Genomic DNA, 19,656 nt, shown 5'->3' with positions numbered 1-19,656 from the left:
CGTTACCATAGGTATAATTAATACGTTCAAACTTCAAAATTGGATATCATCAAATTAAAACGTGAATTGAGCTTCAGATTTCAGTGCAAATAAAACGTGAATTGAGCTATGGCTAAAATGCACAAAAAACATGAATTGGTCTAAACGTGAATTGTCTTCCGTAAAACATAAAATAAATTGAAAAAATAATTAAATTCTGCGGACTACTCGCGAGTATACCCATTAAACCCACGGGTTTAACAGTCTGGGCTAAAAAAACCCATAATTTAAACGAGCTTTATTTTTTGAGGCCCGAAGCCCGTACGGGCCGCTGGTTATATAGGTAGCCCGCAGGCCTTAGCCCATGTACCCAGCTCTAATTTTGAGGGTAAGTAATTTAAAATATGAATAATTTTATAAAAGTTTTATAACTAGTATTTCTTTTACAAAATGATGATGATGATAAGGAATTTTATAATTTAAAAAATTATAAATTTCATATATTTTTTGAAATTTTTATTATTTTAAAATTAATTGTTTAAAAATATAAAAAATATTAAAATGAACTTTTAATTACAATTGAGAGATCAAATGAATTTTTAGTCATTAATTATTATTTTTAACAACAGTTAATAATGCTTATTTATTTTTAATAAAATTAAATTTTAATATTTATTTTATATTTTTTAAAATTAATATTAGAAAGAATATTTTAAATATATAGGTGATATTTTTTTAGTTTTACATTCATTTTTTTTATTGAATTTTGTTACAAGTTTAGAGAGTAACACAAAAGAAAGGAAAATCTTTAGATTTTCATGTATGTATTTATATTTTTCTTTTAGAAACATTTTACCATAATTTTTCTTAATTAATTTGAATAATAGTATAATAAATGATTAATTTGAATTATAATAGATTTTTTATATATGTAATATTCTTACATTCAATTTTCATGAATTTCAGATGATAAATGTTATCAATTTATAAATTTCATAAGGTCCACTTTTCGGGTAAACTCGAAACTACTATCTCAGAATTTGGGGTGCTACAACCTCTATCTGGACGGGTGAATGTCATTTCAGATTCAGTGGTCTTTATGACTGACCCCATTACGATTAAGAATTAGTTATTGAGTAATACTAGTTCATCATACTCTCTCCACCATTGTCAATGACAAAAAGTTTAGGTACCAAATGCGGATCATATTTTATTTTTAGGTAAATTACAAATTTCTTCACTCCTTTCTCACTCTTATTTTATTTACTTAAATTTAATTTTTTTTGTTTAATCGATAAATTTCAAAATTTTCTTATTTTGATTACACTATCATTAAATATTTAAACAATATTATGATTCAATATACAAAATCATAATGAAATTGTTTTAAAAAAGTTATATTCATCTTAAATTAACATCATTTTAATTTCAAAATTTTCTTATTTTGATTACACTATCATTAAATATTTAAACAATATTATGATTCAATATACAAAATCATAATGAAATTGTTTTAAGTTATATTCTTACATTGTTGCCTATACGTGTAACCGTATAAAAATATTAAGATTCTAATAAGATTCATTCTTTGAATATTTTGATTATTTTTTCAATTAGATCAAATTGATTAAAAATGTGGTTGATGACTGACGTAAAAATGGTGAAATTTATTTATAAAACATAAAAATAAGGTGAATAATAGGGGTGTTCAATGTTCGTGTTTAATCAAATTAATCAATCGAATTCGAAGTCTCTTCAATTAATCGGTTGGTTAATTTTTTGTTTTAACCTAATTAATCTTAAATCATAAATATATAATATATATTATTTATAAATTTCGGTTAATTCGATCAACTGATCGATTAATCGAATTTTATTTGGTTCGGTTCAAAATTTTTGAAAAAAATTCAGTTCAAATAACGATTTAGAGGAAAATTTTCTGATAAACGGTTTTTTAATATTTTGATTCGATTGATTAACTGAACCAACCATTGAACACTCCCAGTGAACAACACTTGATTTTTATATTAAGAAACAACAATGCAAATTGCTAAGGTAAAAGTTTGGTGATTAAATTAATTTTTTTTAAAATTTTAATGACAAAAAATAGGTGTGAGAAGAAAAATTAGTAATAAATTTTATTTTAAATTTTAATTTTAACCGTTAAACCCAAACAGTAAACTAAATAACCAAATAATACCAACTATAAATCTGACATGAAATTTCTTTGTTCCCAATCCCACTAAAGCTCTGCTCTCGTCACCACCGTCGTACGATTATGTTCTACAGAATTTTAATGTTTATACGATAATCTGTCATATTTTATCTCTTAAATATTCAACAAAAAAAGTATGAGGTCTGTAATACCCCAATTCGTACCCGACCCGGATACGAGTCCGAGATGTCACATTGACTTTTTAAAACAATATTCTTACAAAATAACAGAGCATTTAGACTTTTATTAAGAGAATACAATAATATACTATTGAATTATGTTTCATTATAATAAATTTGAAGAAAAACGTTTTTATGAATAGTACTATATTGTATGACTAGTACTGTGAACAGTACCCATGAACCGTACCCGATGCTAAAAATTCCAGAATGCTACAGGGGTATCGATACCTTACTACAGTGTACCGATACCCTTGCTACAGTAATTTCGGTCCACTTATATAAAACTCAAAAAATTTAAACTTTCATCACTATACATTTACCATTTACATAAATATGTTTAAAACATTACAAAACTCAATCATATGATTTTACCAAAACCGATTAGAGCTTATCGAATTCAAATCTTTATTTACATGCGAACCACAATCAATATTACAAAATACATACTATTTCATTCTTTTCTGATTTGATCTTTGGAAAGGAGAAACTGACATGTCTTGCTTAACTTTTATTAGTCTTCCTCTTCTTGGAACCTACGTGTAAAATAATCACACGCTAAGTCGTTGACTTAGTGAGGCATAATAATAATAATAATAATAATAATAATAATAATAATGTATCTCATATACATATAATAATTATTATATCATGTCACAAATAATTCAGTGTAAATGATAATAGCATGATAACATGTAATAATGTAAACACTTTTGATATTTTTTGTAAGTCCATGTACATTATTGAGAACTTTAAGATACATGAGTACATTGAGGTTGTGCACTATTATGTTGTCACCACAGCTCAATCAATGTCCCGAATGACCTATCCATATGTTCCTAAGAACATAGGTAATTGTCCAAATGTCCCTAAAGACATAGGTAATTATGTCTATATGTCCCGAAAGACAGGTAATTATGTTCATGTGTCCCAAAGACATAGTTAATTCTGTCCATATATCCCGAAAGACATAGGTAATTCTGTCCATATGTCCCAAAAGACATGTAATACTGTCCATATGTCCTGAAAGACATAGGTAATTCTATCTATATGTCCCGAAAGACATAGGTAATACTGTCCATATGTCCCAAAAGACATAGGTAATTATATCCATATGTCCCAAAAGACGTAGGTAATTCTGTCTAAATGCCCCGAAAGACATAGGTAATACTATCCATATGTCCCGAAAGACATAGGTAATTCTGTCCATATGTCTCGAAAGACATAGGTAATACCCGACTCTTGCCATGCCAACTATACTCCTAGCTCTCATATCACATAACATGGGCACTATTATTATGATTCATATCATTACTCTTATGATCACATATTTCTTTTCTTCTGTCACATACCACATGTATGTGTAACCATCTATCTCATATCATATAACATGTATCATATATAGCATATTCATATAGATTATGTCATATATAATAACATATGCATGTTTCCATGTACTCATGCATACATAAGAATCGCATAAGCATTTAATCTCATAATTCTTTCACATAGCTTATTGTTACCTTTTTACATGATCACATCGTCACGTAGTTTACTTATAAGTAGATCATTTCCATATAATTCACATGTCACATGTATCTTTTCTCATATACCTCATATAATCATATATATCTTATTTCATACATATATCATATATGCATACCTTCACTTATCTCATATCATATAATTTATGTTATGTCGTCTTATGTTCAAATGGCATATAATGCATACAAATCATATTCACACATGCCTTTACTCATGAATTCATACATCATATAAATCATATCATTCACATGCTTATATTTATGACTTCATGTACTATAATTATAGAAAATAGACTTATCGCAAGTTCAATTTCCATATAATTCTATATCAAAATAAAATGCACTCACCTATATCTCCTTGTCTTTCCCTCAATCAATCCTACTTGTCAATTATTCTGGAACTCGTTTAGGCTCTGTATTTACATAAATATAATTTTCAAGACAATTATCATAAGCCTAAACCTTATACTTCTATGTTGTTAACTTAAACGAATTTACTGAATCAATATTCAATTTTTCCTGTAGGGGGTATCGATACACCCCTTGAGGTATTGGTACCCTTACTACATTCTGTTATTTTTCGTTCAAGAGGGTATCGGTACACATACATAGGGTACTGGTACACTTTGCCTAAAACAGTTTTTTCACCCGAAAATTCATCAACTCTTCATTGAATTTCCTCATGTAAAACTCCTTTCATACCATTAAACTCATCTATAACAACTTTAACTAATTCCTACCATTCCAACACTTTATTATCTCTCATATTTCATCCAAATTCTTGAAGTTAAGAATCATACCCAATTTTCCATGTTATCCAAAGTTTGATTTAATACTTATAACTTCTAATTCACACCTATGACAAGTTAAATTCCATTTCAAAGTTCATTTATTAACTATTTTCCAAAAATTCACTTAAAAACTCATTCTCTTTAATCTTTCATAACTTCTTCATCTTTTGATTTTAAGACAACTTAAGCTTTCCTTAAGCTTAAGTATCACCTAAGGATCAAAACTCATACTTAAAATCAAGAAATCATAAAACTCACCTTTGCCTTGAGCTTTCACGCAGGGAGAAGTAGGGAGAAGAAGATAACTATGGAACCTTATTCTTCCTCTTTTACTTCCACGTGGGTTTCTTTATTTTATAAGAAAATAAAAATCTTTCTTGTCAAATGACCATTTTGCCCTTTAATTCTTTTAATGATTACTAATAACCCTTCAGGAATTATTTTCAAATAAGTCATCGAACTATTCAATTATTCTACTTTAATCACCAAATTCCAAAGTCTTACAATTTAGTCACTAACCCGGTATTGAGGATGTTACAAATCTCCCCTCTTTTTAAGAAAATTCGTCCTCGAATTTTTATTGCACATACCGATAAGAACATATCTTTTAATGTTCTCATGTTGCTCTCTCTACTTAATCCCTTTGCATATATAATCAATGATTCACCTTCAAATTACAAAGAACCCAATCCATTTCTATATTTTCTCTCATTCGGTTTTACATTTCCTTTAACTTTTCTAGAATCCATATAATGTAACTCATTATATAAACAATAACCTTCATTCTCATCACTCCATATCATAAATCAATCTATTTCTTTATTAATCTCTAATTACCTTATAACAATATCAAACTTTTATTCCATCATCATCTAATAAAAAATACAACTTTAAATCTTCTTCAAATGTGATTAAACATATACTTTACGGAATCAAATAATCTTTTCACATTACCTTGCACACTTTTCGTATTTCTATATCGAACTTATCATCTACACTTCCATATAACCTTTATCATACTTAACCCTTTTAATTTCCTTATCCTTTTACTCATTCACAAATCAAAATCTCCTTGTAACATAGATCATATCTTTTCTTCAGGCTCTCATACTCTTTTTATATCACTTTTACTTCTCCCTGATTACCAATTTTCATCGCATCTTCATAACTTTGATAATCCCCTTTATTTATACAGAACCTCTTCCTTTACCATCTCTTGTACTGATAATTTCTTCTTTAATCTTATACGAATACTTATTTTCTTGCCTACATCATATCTATACGGTCATAATACACAACCAAATCCAGATTCACATCATACTTGATTAACTTAACTTATCAAATCCACAATTTTTTCTCATACACCATGAAATTTTCTTTGTTCACACTCAACATTTCAACTTCTTCTATCTTATAAAATAATCACCGATGTACTTATTTCTTAAACTCTTCCGGGAAAAAAATATTCAAATCAATGAATCTTCTATTATTCCCATTATAACATTTGTTTACTATACTTTAGCTCAAACGCATAGCAACTAAATTACTTCATCTAAATTCTCCACTTTAGAATAGTGGAGATCCTCTAACATTATTCGGTTGCACATTCAATTTTCTGAACACAATCCTTAACTTTTAATCTAGGGTACAACCCTTATCAACCCGATTATATACCTTCTTTTCTATCAAAATTTTCCTCAACGGTATCTTACTCAACTTTTCAAGCTTGGACTCTTACTCACACACATGACTATTCACCTGTTTCAAAATCAAACATTGTAACTTTCTTTGTCTTATAAACTGATCACCAATATACTAATTCTTAAACTTTTCTATTACTCTTTATATTCTCTTAAACACACGAATCCTTATCTCCTTCACTACATCACATTTACATAATCAAGATATACAACTATATCCAAAACATTTTTCATCACGAAATCTTGTTAGCCAACGCTAACTCTTTCCTTCTCGAGTACAAACCCTTATCATATCCACACTCTTGCTTATACACAATATTATTCCTTTGTTTCAAATTCATAACTTTGATTTGATTCATATTATAAACGTATCACTGATGCACTTATTTTTCAACTCTTCTACAAATTCTCATCACATCATTTAATCTTTTAACGTTCTTACGATGACATTTAACCTTCTAACATTATCTTCATATCATTTATTCAAAGGTCTGTAACAACAGAACCTTCCTCAAATTCACACTTGAGCTCGAGTGCTCTTAACTCTTTTAACTATTTTGATACATTCATTCTATAAGTTAAAGAAGTATAAAATTGAAAACACGTCAGAACATCATTTAATATCATGAAATACATTCTCTAATCTTATACATACACTTCCTGAGGTGTTCGCTCTTCATCCTGCCTGGCCAGGGCAGGTGAATTGCTATTACCCTCAGATTTTTCAGCTATCGATTCACTTCGACAAATTCTATAACCAATTTATACTATATCATACAAATCTTATTCTATTAGCAAGACAACATACTCCTTACACTATCAGATCATAAATTTTTCACTTTGAGTTGGCATGTATACTTTTTTAAAATACTTTTAACTTCATTTTTAGCCTAGAATCGGCTAAACCGTAGCTCTGATAACATTAAATGTAACACCCCCAACCCGTACCCGACCCGGATACGAGACTGTTATGTCACATTGACTTTTTAAAGCAATATTCTTACAAAATAACAGAGCATTTAGACTTTTATTAAGAAAATACAATAATATACTATTAAATTATGTTTCATTATAATAAATTTGAAGAAACACATTTTTATGAATAATATTATATTTTGTGAATAGTACCGTGAACAATACCCGTGAACCATACCCGATGCTAAAAATTCCAGAATGCTACAGGGGTATCGATACCCTGCTACAGTGTACCGATACCCTTGCTACAGTAATTTCGGTCCAATTATATAAAACTCATAAAATTTAAACTTTCATCACTATATATTTACCATTTACATAAATATGTTTAAAACATTACAAAACTCAATCATATGATTTTACCAAAACTGATTAGAGCATATCGGATTCAAATCTTTATTTACATGCCAACAACAATCAATATTACAAAATACATACTATTCCATTCTTTTCTGATATGATCTTTGGAAATGAGAAACTGACCTGTCTTGCTTAACTTTTATCAGTCTTCCTCTTCTTGGAACCTACGTGTAAAACAATCACACGCTAAGTCGTTGACTTAGTGAGGTATAAAATATAATAATAATAATAATAATAATAAATAATAATAATAATAATAATAATGCATTTCATATACATATGAAAATATAATTTAATTCAGTGTAAATGATAATAGCATGAAAACATGTAATAATGTAAACACTTTTTATACTTTTTGTAAGTCCATGTACATTATTGAGAACTTTAAGATACGTGAGTACATTGAGGTTGTGCACTATTATGTTGTCACCATAGCTCAATCAATATCCCGAATGACCTATCCATATGTTCCTAAGAACATATGTAACTGTCCATATGTCCCGAAAGACATAGGTAATTATGTCCATATGTCCCGAAAGACATAGGTAATTATGTCCATATGTCCCGAAAGACATAGGTAATCCTGTCCATATGTCCCGAAAGACATAGGTAATTCTGTTCATATGTCCCGAAAGACATAGGTAATACCGTCAATATGTCCCAAAAGACATAGGTAATTTTGTCCATATGTCTCAAAAGACATAGGTAATACTATCCATATGTCCCGAAAGACGTATGTAATTTCATCCATATGTCCCGAAAGACATAGGTAATATTGTCCATATGTCCCGAAAGACATAGGTAATTCTGTCTATATGTCCTGAAAGACATAGGTAATACTTGACTCTTGGCATGCCAACTATACTCCTAACTGTCATATCACATAACATGGGCAATATTATTATGATTCATATCATACTCTTATGATCACATATTTCTTTTCTTCTGTCACATACCACATGTATGTGTAACCATATATCTCATATCATATAACATGTATCATATATTGCAAATTCATATAGATCATGTCATATATAATAACATATACCCGTTTCCATGTACTAATGCGCACATAAGAATCACATAAACACTTAATCTCATAATTCTTTCACATAGCTCATTGTTATCTTTTCACATGATCACATAGTCACATAGTTTACTTATAAGTAGATCATTTCCATATAATTCACCTGTCACATGTACCTTTTCTCATATACCTCATATAATCATATATATCTTATTTCATACATATATCATAAATGCATACATTCACTTATCTCATATCATATAATTTATGTTCTGTCCTCTTATGTTCACATGACATATAATGCATACAAATCATATTCACACATGCCTTTACTCATGAATTCATACATCATACAAATCATATCATTCACATGCTTATATTTATGACTTCATGTACTATAATTATAGAAAATAGACTTATCGCAAGTTCAATTTCCATATAATTCTATATCAAAATAAAATGCACTCACCTATATCTCCTTGTCTTTCCCTCAATCAATCCTACTTGTCAATTGTTCTGGAACTCGTTTATGCTCTGTATTTATATAAATATAATTTTCAAGACAATTATCATAAGCCTAAACCTTATACTTCTATGTTGTTAACTTAAACGAATTTACTGAATCAATATTCAATTTTTCCTTTAAGGGGTATCGATACACCCCTTGAGGTATCAACACCCTTATTGTAAATGTTATCTTTCGTTCAAGAGGGTATCAATATACATACATAGGGTACTGGTACACTCTGCCTAAAACAGGTTTTTTCACCCGAAAATTCATCAACTCTTCACTGAATTTGCTCATATTTTATTGATATTTTTTCGTTCAAGAGGGTATCGGTAATTCTGTTATTTTATTTGTTTTTCTAATAAATTATATATTTTCTCTAAATTTAACATGTATGTATTTTTTTAAATTTTTTTAATAATTTAATTTATTAACTTCAGTTTTTGATTTTTTTCATTTTCATTTTAAATAATAATTTTTTAAAATTTATTTTTCATGAAATATTTGTAAATATTGGTTATTTTTATTGAACTTAAAATTATTTATTTTGATTCATTTTTTTCTCAGAAAATTGATTGATTGATTTATTATTATTTTTATTTAATTGAGAACTAATCATTTTAAAAATATTTTTGACAAAAAAGAATCTTTATTATATAATATTTAAAATCATATATTAAAGTTTTTTATTAAAAGAAAATTTTGAAAATAACTTTAAAATCAAAATGAAAAAGAAGAAATTAAATTATTCAAACTGAATTTTCATAGATAGTTGATTTTAAAAAAATCAAATTTTATTCATAAATAAAAGAGATAATTTAAAAGAAGAATAAATAAATCAAATAAAAGTATATTTACACGTAACTACACTGATGGAAAAACCCTTTGAAATTTCGAGTGTAGATCCCAGACTACCCAAAAAGCAAAGGAGAAGAGATGAAGAACCGCCTGATCCATCTGCCATGGCTCGTGAGGGTGCTCCTTCTCTGATGGAGTGTAATGGCTCCTCACCCGCTTTATCCTACAAGGACATTGTGTCAAAGGCCATTGCTTCTCAATCTGAATCAAAAGTCGTTAACTTAGAGGATAATGATATCGAACTTCTTGAAGACGACATCACTCTTGGCTCCTCCAGTGGCATTCTAACCATAGATTTTCCAGATCAAGTTCAATCTCTTGCTGTCAAAAACATGGATCTAATGCTCATCGTCAAAGTCCTTGGACGAAGAGTTGGATATAACACCTTCCATAATCGCATATACGGTATTTGGAAACCCTCTCACCCTCTGAAATTATCTCAAGGTGCTCACAGAAGGACCTTGGACCATTTTTGGCTACTACATCACTGTGGAACCATGGTCTATAGACTTTCAACCGACTCAAGCTTATCCTAGTCGCTTAATGGCATGGATCCGATTACCTGGACTCCCCATCACTCTTTATAAAAGAAGCATCATCGAAGCTATTGGAAACCAGGATGGTTCTGTTGTTAAAATTGATTTCTAAACGAATAATGGTTACAGATGACGTTTTTCTCGACTAGCTATTAGCCTCAATCTTCATTGGCCACTGGTATCCAAACTTCTTATCAATGGTCGACTCCAAATCATTGAATATGAATTTCTATATACTGTGTCCGGAGCTTCAAGTGCAGAGAAATGATCAACATGTGAATGAGGCTCCTCCACTCGGGCTAACGAAAACCCAGCTTCGGATGAAGCGTTTGGACCTTGGATGCTGGTGGAACGGAAAAAACGTAATTCCAGGAACCAAAAATCTACAAAACAAACTACTCAGGATTCTGGCCCCATTATTGCCAAATCCAATCCCATATTTGAAGCAATTCCTAATAATCAGGAATTATAGTCAGATTCTATAGTGACTGAAGAAGAACCCGTCATGCCACCTTCTATGCCACAATTATCTCCTGTAATTGCTCCACTGCCTACCTCATAGAATACTCTTTCAGAAAAAAGCAACACTAAGGGAAATACCTTAGTTCACCCAAAAAAGGTGACAATTGTCCCACATGTTACAAAGAAGCAGGCCAATATTAGAGTCAAAGCAACTAAACCTCATGTATTAGTAAAAAACCCCATACACGGTTTATGTACCACAGTGAATGAAGCTTCTTCCTCCAAAATGCTACGGTCGAGATTGGGTGAAAACCTTGATCCAAACAAGTACCAAGCTATGATATTAATAGATAGGGATAATCCAAATATTCCAGCCGAAGCTCTAGCTCCCTCTATAGCTAGAAAGGGTAGTGATGCTATGGTCGAATAATAGGTTGTCCTCCTATATTTCTTAAATTATTTTATTTATGTATCAACATATTATATGGGATGCCCAAGGCTGTGGTAATCGGAATTTTATTCACGTTGCACGTCAGTACATACACAACCATTCTCCAGACGTTTTGAGCTATGTTGAAACCCGAATAAGTAATCATACTGCTGATAAATTTATTGCTAAGCTCAATTTTCCTAACTCTTTCAGAGTTGAAGCTGATGGATTTTCTGGAGGCATTTGGGTCTGCTGGTACGATCATATTCAGGATGATGTTCTCTTTAGCCATTTCCAATTCGTTCACTACCGGATCCAAAGTAAGTTCAACAATCATTCTGCTCTTGTTACTTTCGTTTATGCAAGTCCGAATCTTGCTAAAAGAAAGGTGCTCTGGTCGTATCTTCAACTACTCTCTGGTCATATTAATGAGCCTTGGGTTGTCTTAGGCGATTTCAACGCTGCTTTGTCCCCAAATGACCGTAAAGGATATGCCACCATCCCTTTCTCTGATCAAGATTTCAGCAAAGCAGTTTTCGAGTCAGGACTACATGATATGGGATACCAAGAACTAGACTTCACCTGGTATAGAAGAACATGTGCAGTTCGTCTTGATCGCTGCTTATGCAATGATAAATGGCTTGTATCCTATCCTGATACTCTGGTTTATCATCTCCTTTGGATGAAGTCTGATCACATACCTTTCTTGCTAGCTATTGGTAAGAATCCTAATAAATCGCAATAGCGTCTATTCCGTTACTTTGCTGGTTGGACACTTCACAAAGACTTTCATAAGTTTGTGATTGATAATTGAGACTCTTCTCCCTCAATAACGGATGCTATCTCCAAGTTTAGTGTCGCTGCAAATAATTAGAATCGCTCTATTTTTTGTCAGCTCTTCTATCGCAAGTGCAATTTTATGGCTCGGCTCAAGGGCATCCAATGCTATCTCGATAAAAATCGAAGCTCCTACCTGTCTAGGCTCGAGACTAAACTTCAAACTGAGCTGGAATTAATCCTCGACCAAGAAAAAATCCTATGGAAACAAAAATCCCGATCGGACTGGATTAACTTTGGTGATAGGAATACAACTTACTTCCATAAAAAAGCCATTCTTAACAGAAGGATTAACCGGAATTACTCTCTCCAAATTTCCACTGGTAATTGGTGTTCAGACACAAATGTTCTTCGACAAGAAGCCAATGCTTACTACCAGAAACTATTTTCCCTTGATGATGAGGTGAATGCACTTTTCCCATTTCTAGTCTATTTCCAATCATTCTTCCTGAAGATATGCAAAATCTAGACTCTATTCCAAATCCCATGGAAATAAAGGAAGCCTTATTTGCTATGGCTCCTCTCAAATCCCCGAAAGTAAATGTGTTACATGTACATTTCTATAAAAAACATTGGGACATTGTTGGCGCTTCGATTTGCTCTACGATCCAAGATATTTTCTCTGGAAGCAACATTGAGCATTCCTTGAAAAAACAATACTTGCTCTTATTCCTAAAGTACCAAGTCCTTCCAGTTTCAAAGACTTTCGACCCATCACCTTTGTACTGTTTTATAGAAGTTGATCACAAAGATCATTGTCAGGCGCCTTCAGCACATTATGCCTAGACTTGCTGCTCCCAACCAAACAAGTTTCATTCAAGGTCGTAGCATCTCAGAGAATATCATCATTAACCAATAGGTCATTCACTCCATGAAACACAAGAAAGATAAAGATGGATGGATGGCTATTAAGGTGGACTTGGAGAAAATGTTTGATCGTTTACGTTGGGAATTTATAGCTGACACTCTGTATGAAGCATGCTTTCCCCTACAATCAACCGATTCATACTGCATTGTAGATCATCCTCTACGATGCAGATCCAATTCAATATAGGCCTTAGTTCTGAATTTCAACCGCAACGAGGAGTTCAGAAAGGGGGTCTAATCTCGCATTATCTTTTCGTTCTTACTATGAAAAGACTAGGTCACCATATTCAGCTTGCTTCTAAAAGAGGTGATTGGAAACCGTTCAAGCTTGTACGGGGTGGCCTTCCTATCAGTCATCTATTCTTTGCGGATGACCTAATCTTATATGCTAAGGTAACTACTGATCAAGCATATTGATTGACAATATTATGGCGGAATTTGGCCACTATTCTGGTCACAAAGTAAACAAACTCAAATCGCATATTTACTTCTCGCCAAATACCAGTGTTGAATCAGCAAATTTAGTATGTTATCATTTGGCATCAAACAAGTCTCTAACTTGGATGTTTATCTCGGAATACGTGATGCATAAGCGTGCTACTTGCGAATTCTATGCCTTCATAATTGATAAAATTAAATCGAAGCTCCAAGGGTGGTCGGCTCGATCCCTCTCTTTTGCTGGTCGGGTTACTCTTGCTAACTCCGTTCTTATGACCATTGCTACCTATTTCATGCAAACTTGTCGGTTCCCTTCCAAAGTTTGTCACGACATTGAAAAAAAATCGTTCGACACTTCATATGGACTTCTAACGACCAATCTCGTGGCATTCCAATTGTTAGTTGGGACGCCATATCTCAACCTAGACACAATGGAGGTCTCGCATCAGGAGGTTACAACTACATAATTCGACTTTCCTAATGAACCTTTGTTTTGCAGTTGCTTCGAACACATAGACATACTTCATAAAACTACTTCGACAAAAATATAATGTGACATGTATGTGCCCACCTTCCATCATGTAGCTGAATTGCTCTCATTTATGGAGGTCTCTATCTAAGGTATGGGATAATTTTCATAGCTTCATATCTTGGTCCGTAGGTGATGGTGCTTCTACAAGATTTTGGCACGATAATTGGCTGTCGAAACTTAGGCGCCTCTCTAACTGGAAGCAAGAGAGTGTCACTATTGAAGATAACTTGATGGTTTGTGACGTTGCTCAATCGAACCGTAGCTGGAATTGGAACTTCATTCGACAGACTTTCCAGCCTTCCACATTCCACATATTTTGAATGTCCAGCCCCTGATCCCAATGCTGGCACTGATCGTTGTTCCTGGTTTCATGGCAAGAATGGCGAATTCTTTGTGAAATCCGCTTATAATCTTATTACTAAAGAACTTTGGAGTCCTAAAGACGTTAAATGGACTAAGCTCTAGCGTCTTCCTATCCCAGAGCATATCAAACACTTCCTTTGGATTTCTTATAGAGATCGATTACTAACGAACGTCAATCGATGTGCGCGAAACCTTACCGATGATCCTTTATGTTAAATATGTGGATCAACTAATGAAACTTTGTTGCATGTGTTGCGAGATTGCAAACAAACTACTTCTCTTTGGCAATTGATCATTCACCAACAACAACTTCAGGATTTTCACTCTAGAAACTAATGAATGGCTTACAATGAATCTTGATTCCAATCGAATTTTTGCAGGTTCAAAAATCCCTTGGAAAACTTTATTTGCTTCCCTAGCGTGGCAGATCTGGAAGCGAAGAAATTCATCCATATTCTCTAATCTGACCCTCTCTAATGATCAATTACTCAACCACAACAAAAACTGGGCTAATTATTTCATCACTACGACGTCTGATTCCTCAACTGGTACTGCTTTTCCTCGCCCGAAACTTATTCAATGGCGATCAGCGCCTGTTGACTGGTTTACGCTCAAAACGGATGGCACAGTTCATCATACTTCCTCTCTAGGATCGACAGTGGCTCATCCGGAACAAGGATGGAGATTGAATCGTCGGATTTAATAAAGCGGTTGGTATTTCCTCCCCATTACAAGCCGAACACTGGGGGATTTTTGAAGGACTTCAATTAGCGTGGTCTCAAGGACTAGAGCGCCTTCAATGCCAAATGGACTGTGCGGAAGCTCTAACACTTGTGACTTCTCTAACAGCCGCATCCAGCCCAGTGTCTCTTGTCAGATCTATCGCGAGCCTTATTTCAAAGCAATGGAAGATTGATTTCATTCTCATACGTAGTGAAGCCAACGCTGCAGCAGACTTCCTTGCAAAATCTATCGGTGTTTCAAATGATCAACCATGCATATATATAGAACCTCCCCAGGAGATAATACCTCATCTTGCTCGTGACCTTCATGGTCCTACTTTTATTCGCCCTTAGTGTTTCATTGTAATGGTTTTCTTTTAATTCAAAAAAAGTATATTTGAATTTCAAATTTTAGGCGTTCACTCCCTTTACAACGGTTATTTTGTTGGCTCATCTCAGGTAATTAAATAAAAATTTGACTATTTATTCCCTCCCATCTCAGGCAAAATTACTTTCGTTTTCAAGCCCGAACATTCCTCTCACCTGCTATCATATCCTCGCTTCGTTCCATCTCAATCTCTTCGATTACACTCCCGAACGACAAGCATCTCGTTGCTATCTCTTCGGTTTTTTTTGTTAGTATTTCAATAATACCTTCGTCAGTTTCAATGAATTTATTTTACTTGTTTTTTACTAAATTATATATTTTCTCTAAATTTAACGTGTATTTATTTTTTTAAAATTTTAATTAATTTATAATAATTTTATTGATTAGCTTTAATTTTTTTTCATTTTCATTTTAAATAATAATTTCTAAAATTTATTTCCATAAAATATCTCTATATATTGGTTATTTTTTATTGGACTTAAAATTATTTATTTTGATTTATTTTTTTCAGAAAATAAATAAATTTATTGATTATTTTTTATTTAACTGAGAATAATAATTTTAAAATATTTTTGACAAAAAGTAATCTTTATTACATAATATTTAAAATCTTATATTAAAATTTTTTTATTAAAAGAAAATTTTGAAAATAACTCTAAAATCAAAATGAAAATAATCAAATTGAATTTTCATAGATAGTTGATTTTAAAAAAATTAGATTTTAAAAATATCAGATTTTATTTATAAATAAAAGAGATAATTAAAAATAAATAAATAAATCAAATATATTTAAATTTCAAATTTTAAACGTTTTTTGTTGGCTCCCGCTTAGGTAATTAAATGAAAATCTGACTATTTATTCCCTCTCATCTCAGGCATAATTACTTCCGTTTTCAAGCCCTAACATTCCTCTCACCCGCTATCATATCCTCGCTTCCTTCCATCTCAATCTTTCCGATTACAATCCCGAACACAAGCATCTCGTTGCTATCTCTTCAGTTGGTCTTTCGTATTTCTTTACGGATTCTACTGCTTATGATTTAAGAAACTTGCCCCTTGATTCTATAAATCAATTCTTTGGATTCTCAGGTTAGTTTCTTTTACCCAATTCTTGGATCTGTTACGTTTTTATTTTAATTTATACTTTTGTTTGATTGTATTTGTGATGAATTTTTTCTGGTCTTTTTAAAAGTTTGATTTGTATTCTGATTATAGATTAGGGTTTTGTTTGTTACCCAATTCCGGTTATTTTGTTTGTATTTTGTTCCATTCGTATTTCTCTACTGCTTATGATTTAGTTATTTTTGAAATTTTCTTGATTACTCTTATTTTTCAGCGGCAAGAAGATGAGGAGAAGTGTTTGATTTTGTTGTGATTTTACGTCTCGATTTGTTAATAGAATCTCAATCCCTTGATTTTCTCCGATGATTTGATCGTTGATGGTTTTAAATGATACATTGCTTATTCCCTTGTTGATACTACTTACCCTTTTCAGCCTTAATTTTCTGTTTTGGCGATAGTAGTTTAGTCTTCATACTCTTGGTTTTGAATTTCATACAGGTAACAACGTTGGATCATTTGTGTATGTATTTGGATGTTGCCGACCCAGAAAGTTTACCCTGCTGGAGTGGATATACACAGTTCATTTTGACAGTAAATAATCAAATTCAATTAGAAAAGGGATCATCTTTTATCTTGCTGTCCATGCACTTACTGTTTAAGGTATGCTTTTGTTACCCTCTGTTGAACAGATTAATATGGACTTGATGCAACTAAAGGAAGGTCATATCATATCTGATTAATTATCACATGAGGAAGAAACGTGACAGTTTAACATGTTCATGATGCTATATTTCTCAATCTGGATTTCTTGATACTATCATTATAATGCTATATCAGTATTTCTTTTTGTCTTGTAAAGCTTTTTTTTTCAAGTAATTCCAAGGTACTTATATAAACCTTAATTTTTCTTCAGTTTGTCCAGAATCAAGGCATCCTTAATATATAAATGTAAATTTCAAGAACCATATTGAGGCAAGTTACTTGCTTGGTTAATTGCTGATTCTATCAGATTAGATATGAGAGTAGTCTACTTTTACTGTCATCAGAATCGGTATTGCCTATGTTTTCTTGCTCTATACTTTACCTATAAATATGTCTTCTTTTCTCTCTTTTCCTTTGGGAATTAATTTTTCTATGGAAATTGTAATGTAGGTTTGGGACTCGGAAAAGAGGCTCTTGTCTCATGTACATGTCTTTAAAGAAGAAATTACTTCTTTTGCAGTTATGCAAACTGACCCCTACATGTAAGTCTAGCTTCGGTTGTTAGCTATACTGTAGGTTATTTCAACTTTCAAGAGAGCACATGCAGCAATTGAACTGTCCATATCTATTTAATTTCTGAATTTGCAGGTATGTTGGAGATTCTGATGGCATCATCAAGGTTTTTAAGATTGAAGAAGAAGTAGGTCATGTTATACAAATGAAATACACTATACGGTTTTTAACAAGACCTCCTACTTTTATAAAAAAAAATACAATATACCTTTCTCAGCTTCTCATGGTAAGTCAGCTCACGGACGACAACCAATGTGTGTACACAGCACCGCCTGAACTTCCCTCTTTCAGTGATGTGAAGGATTCTGATGATGAAGGGTTTTCTAATGTAAGTTTTTTTGCTTTTGGCAATGCTAGCTAAGTGCATTTCGTAAACTTTTCTACTCAAGTATCCAAAACAATTTGTATAAATAATATATGAATCTTCCTTCCTTTTAAAGGAAACTGAACTCTGTGATGGTCATCATCTAGTATATGGTCTGAAACATTTTACTTCGTCTTCATAAAATCATATAGGAGGAGATGCTCTGTTTTTTATCCTATTATTATTTAAATGCTATTACTATTGGAATGCTGTGGATTTGAATTGTAGTGTCTTAATGATGATCCCATGTAGAGATGCAGCCTTTTGGTGTTGAAAGATGTAGCAAAGGTAATATTCACTCTTTGTCTTTTAATCTCTTTAATTCCACAAAATTTATCCTTATATAAATAAAGATTGGATTTTTGAATTTAATTTCTGGATTTGTAGGTATTTGGAGATTCTGATGGCAACATCAAGGGTTTTAAGATTGAACAAGAAGTACGTCATGTTATACAAATGAAATACACTATACCTTTCTCAGCTTCTCATGGTAAGTAGTACATACATATCAGCTTAAGATTTGAAGTGTGTTAAGCATTATCGTGCATCATAATCTTTTAACAAATAAACTTGAGAAGCCTCAAGCCTTACACTTTTGGGACGTTCTTGTTTACTCTCTAGTCTAGGCTTGATGACAGTGACATCATTATGCATTCCTTGACTACAAAATCCGCTTAAATGAATAAAGTATGCTACATGATCCATTTGGAGTTTCCTAATGGCTCCTTAGAAACCTACTAAGCCAAACTTCAGAGTTGACTTTATTTGAAAAACAGATGCTCTGTGACCTCAGTACTATTCTTAAATTAAATTAATTAATTATATAATTTATAAATATAATAAGTATTAGGATCCAATTACATTGTGTAAAACTCTTTTAGTTTTACATCTTTTCAGTGTCATTGGATTGAGAGAAATCAAAGGTTGAGATTAATTCGTTTTTTTAGTGAACATCTGTTCATTTTCCACGGTTAATCTTAGTCTTTAATTTCTTTCATTCAATGGTCCTAAAATGGTGTAAAACTAAGAGTTTTACACAATGTAATTAGATCTTGCCCTATATAATAATACTAATATTTAAATTATAATTTTAAATTATATTAATATATTCTTAATTTAAATTATTATAAATTATATAATATTATTGAAATCCCATCTATAAAAATAAAACCTGAGCACTACCTATCACCCACTTAAGAAACTTTCCCCTTGATTCTATCAATCAATTCTTTGGATTCTCAGGT

General features: G+C 31.8%; 1 protein-coding gene across 1 annotated transcript; it reads left to right on the top strand.

Moving 5' to 3' along the window:
* Positions 1–16,615: 16,615 nt before the first annotated feature.
* LOC120209601 lies at positions 16,616–19,323 on the top strand. The gene is made up of 8 exons (XM_039208564.1): positions 16,616–16,800; positions 17,272–17,433; positions 17,926–18,017; positions 18,124–18,175; positions 18,266–18,376; positions 18,665–18,700; positions 18,800–18,902; positions 19,310–19,323. Exons 2-8 carry the CDS (start codon positions 17,296–17,298, stop codon positions 19,321–19,323), a joined length of 546 nt encoding a protein of 181 aa, XP_039064495.1. The 5' UTR covers positions 16,616–16,800; positions 17,272–17,295.
* Positions 19,324–19,656: the final 333 nt, after the last annotated feature.

The sequence above is a fragment of the Hibiscus syriacus genome, unplaced genomic scaffold (assembly GCF_006381635.1).
Source record: "Hibiscus syriacus cultivar Baekdansim isolate YM2019G1 unplaced genomic scaffold, ASM638163v2 tig00019423_pilon, whole genome shotgun sequence".
In the NCBI taxonomy this organism is placed as follows: domain Eukaryota; kingdom Viridiplantae; phylum Streptophyta; class Magnoliopsida; order Malvales; family Malvaceae; genus Hibiscus; species Hibiscus syriacus.
Note: the sequence above shows the minus strand (reverse complement) of the source record. Positions and strands in the feature narration are given on the sequence as shown.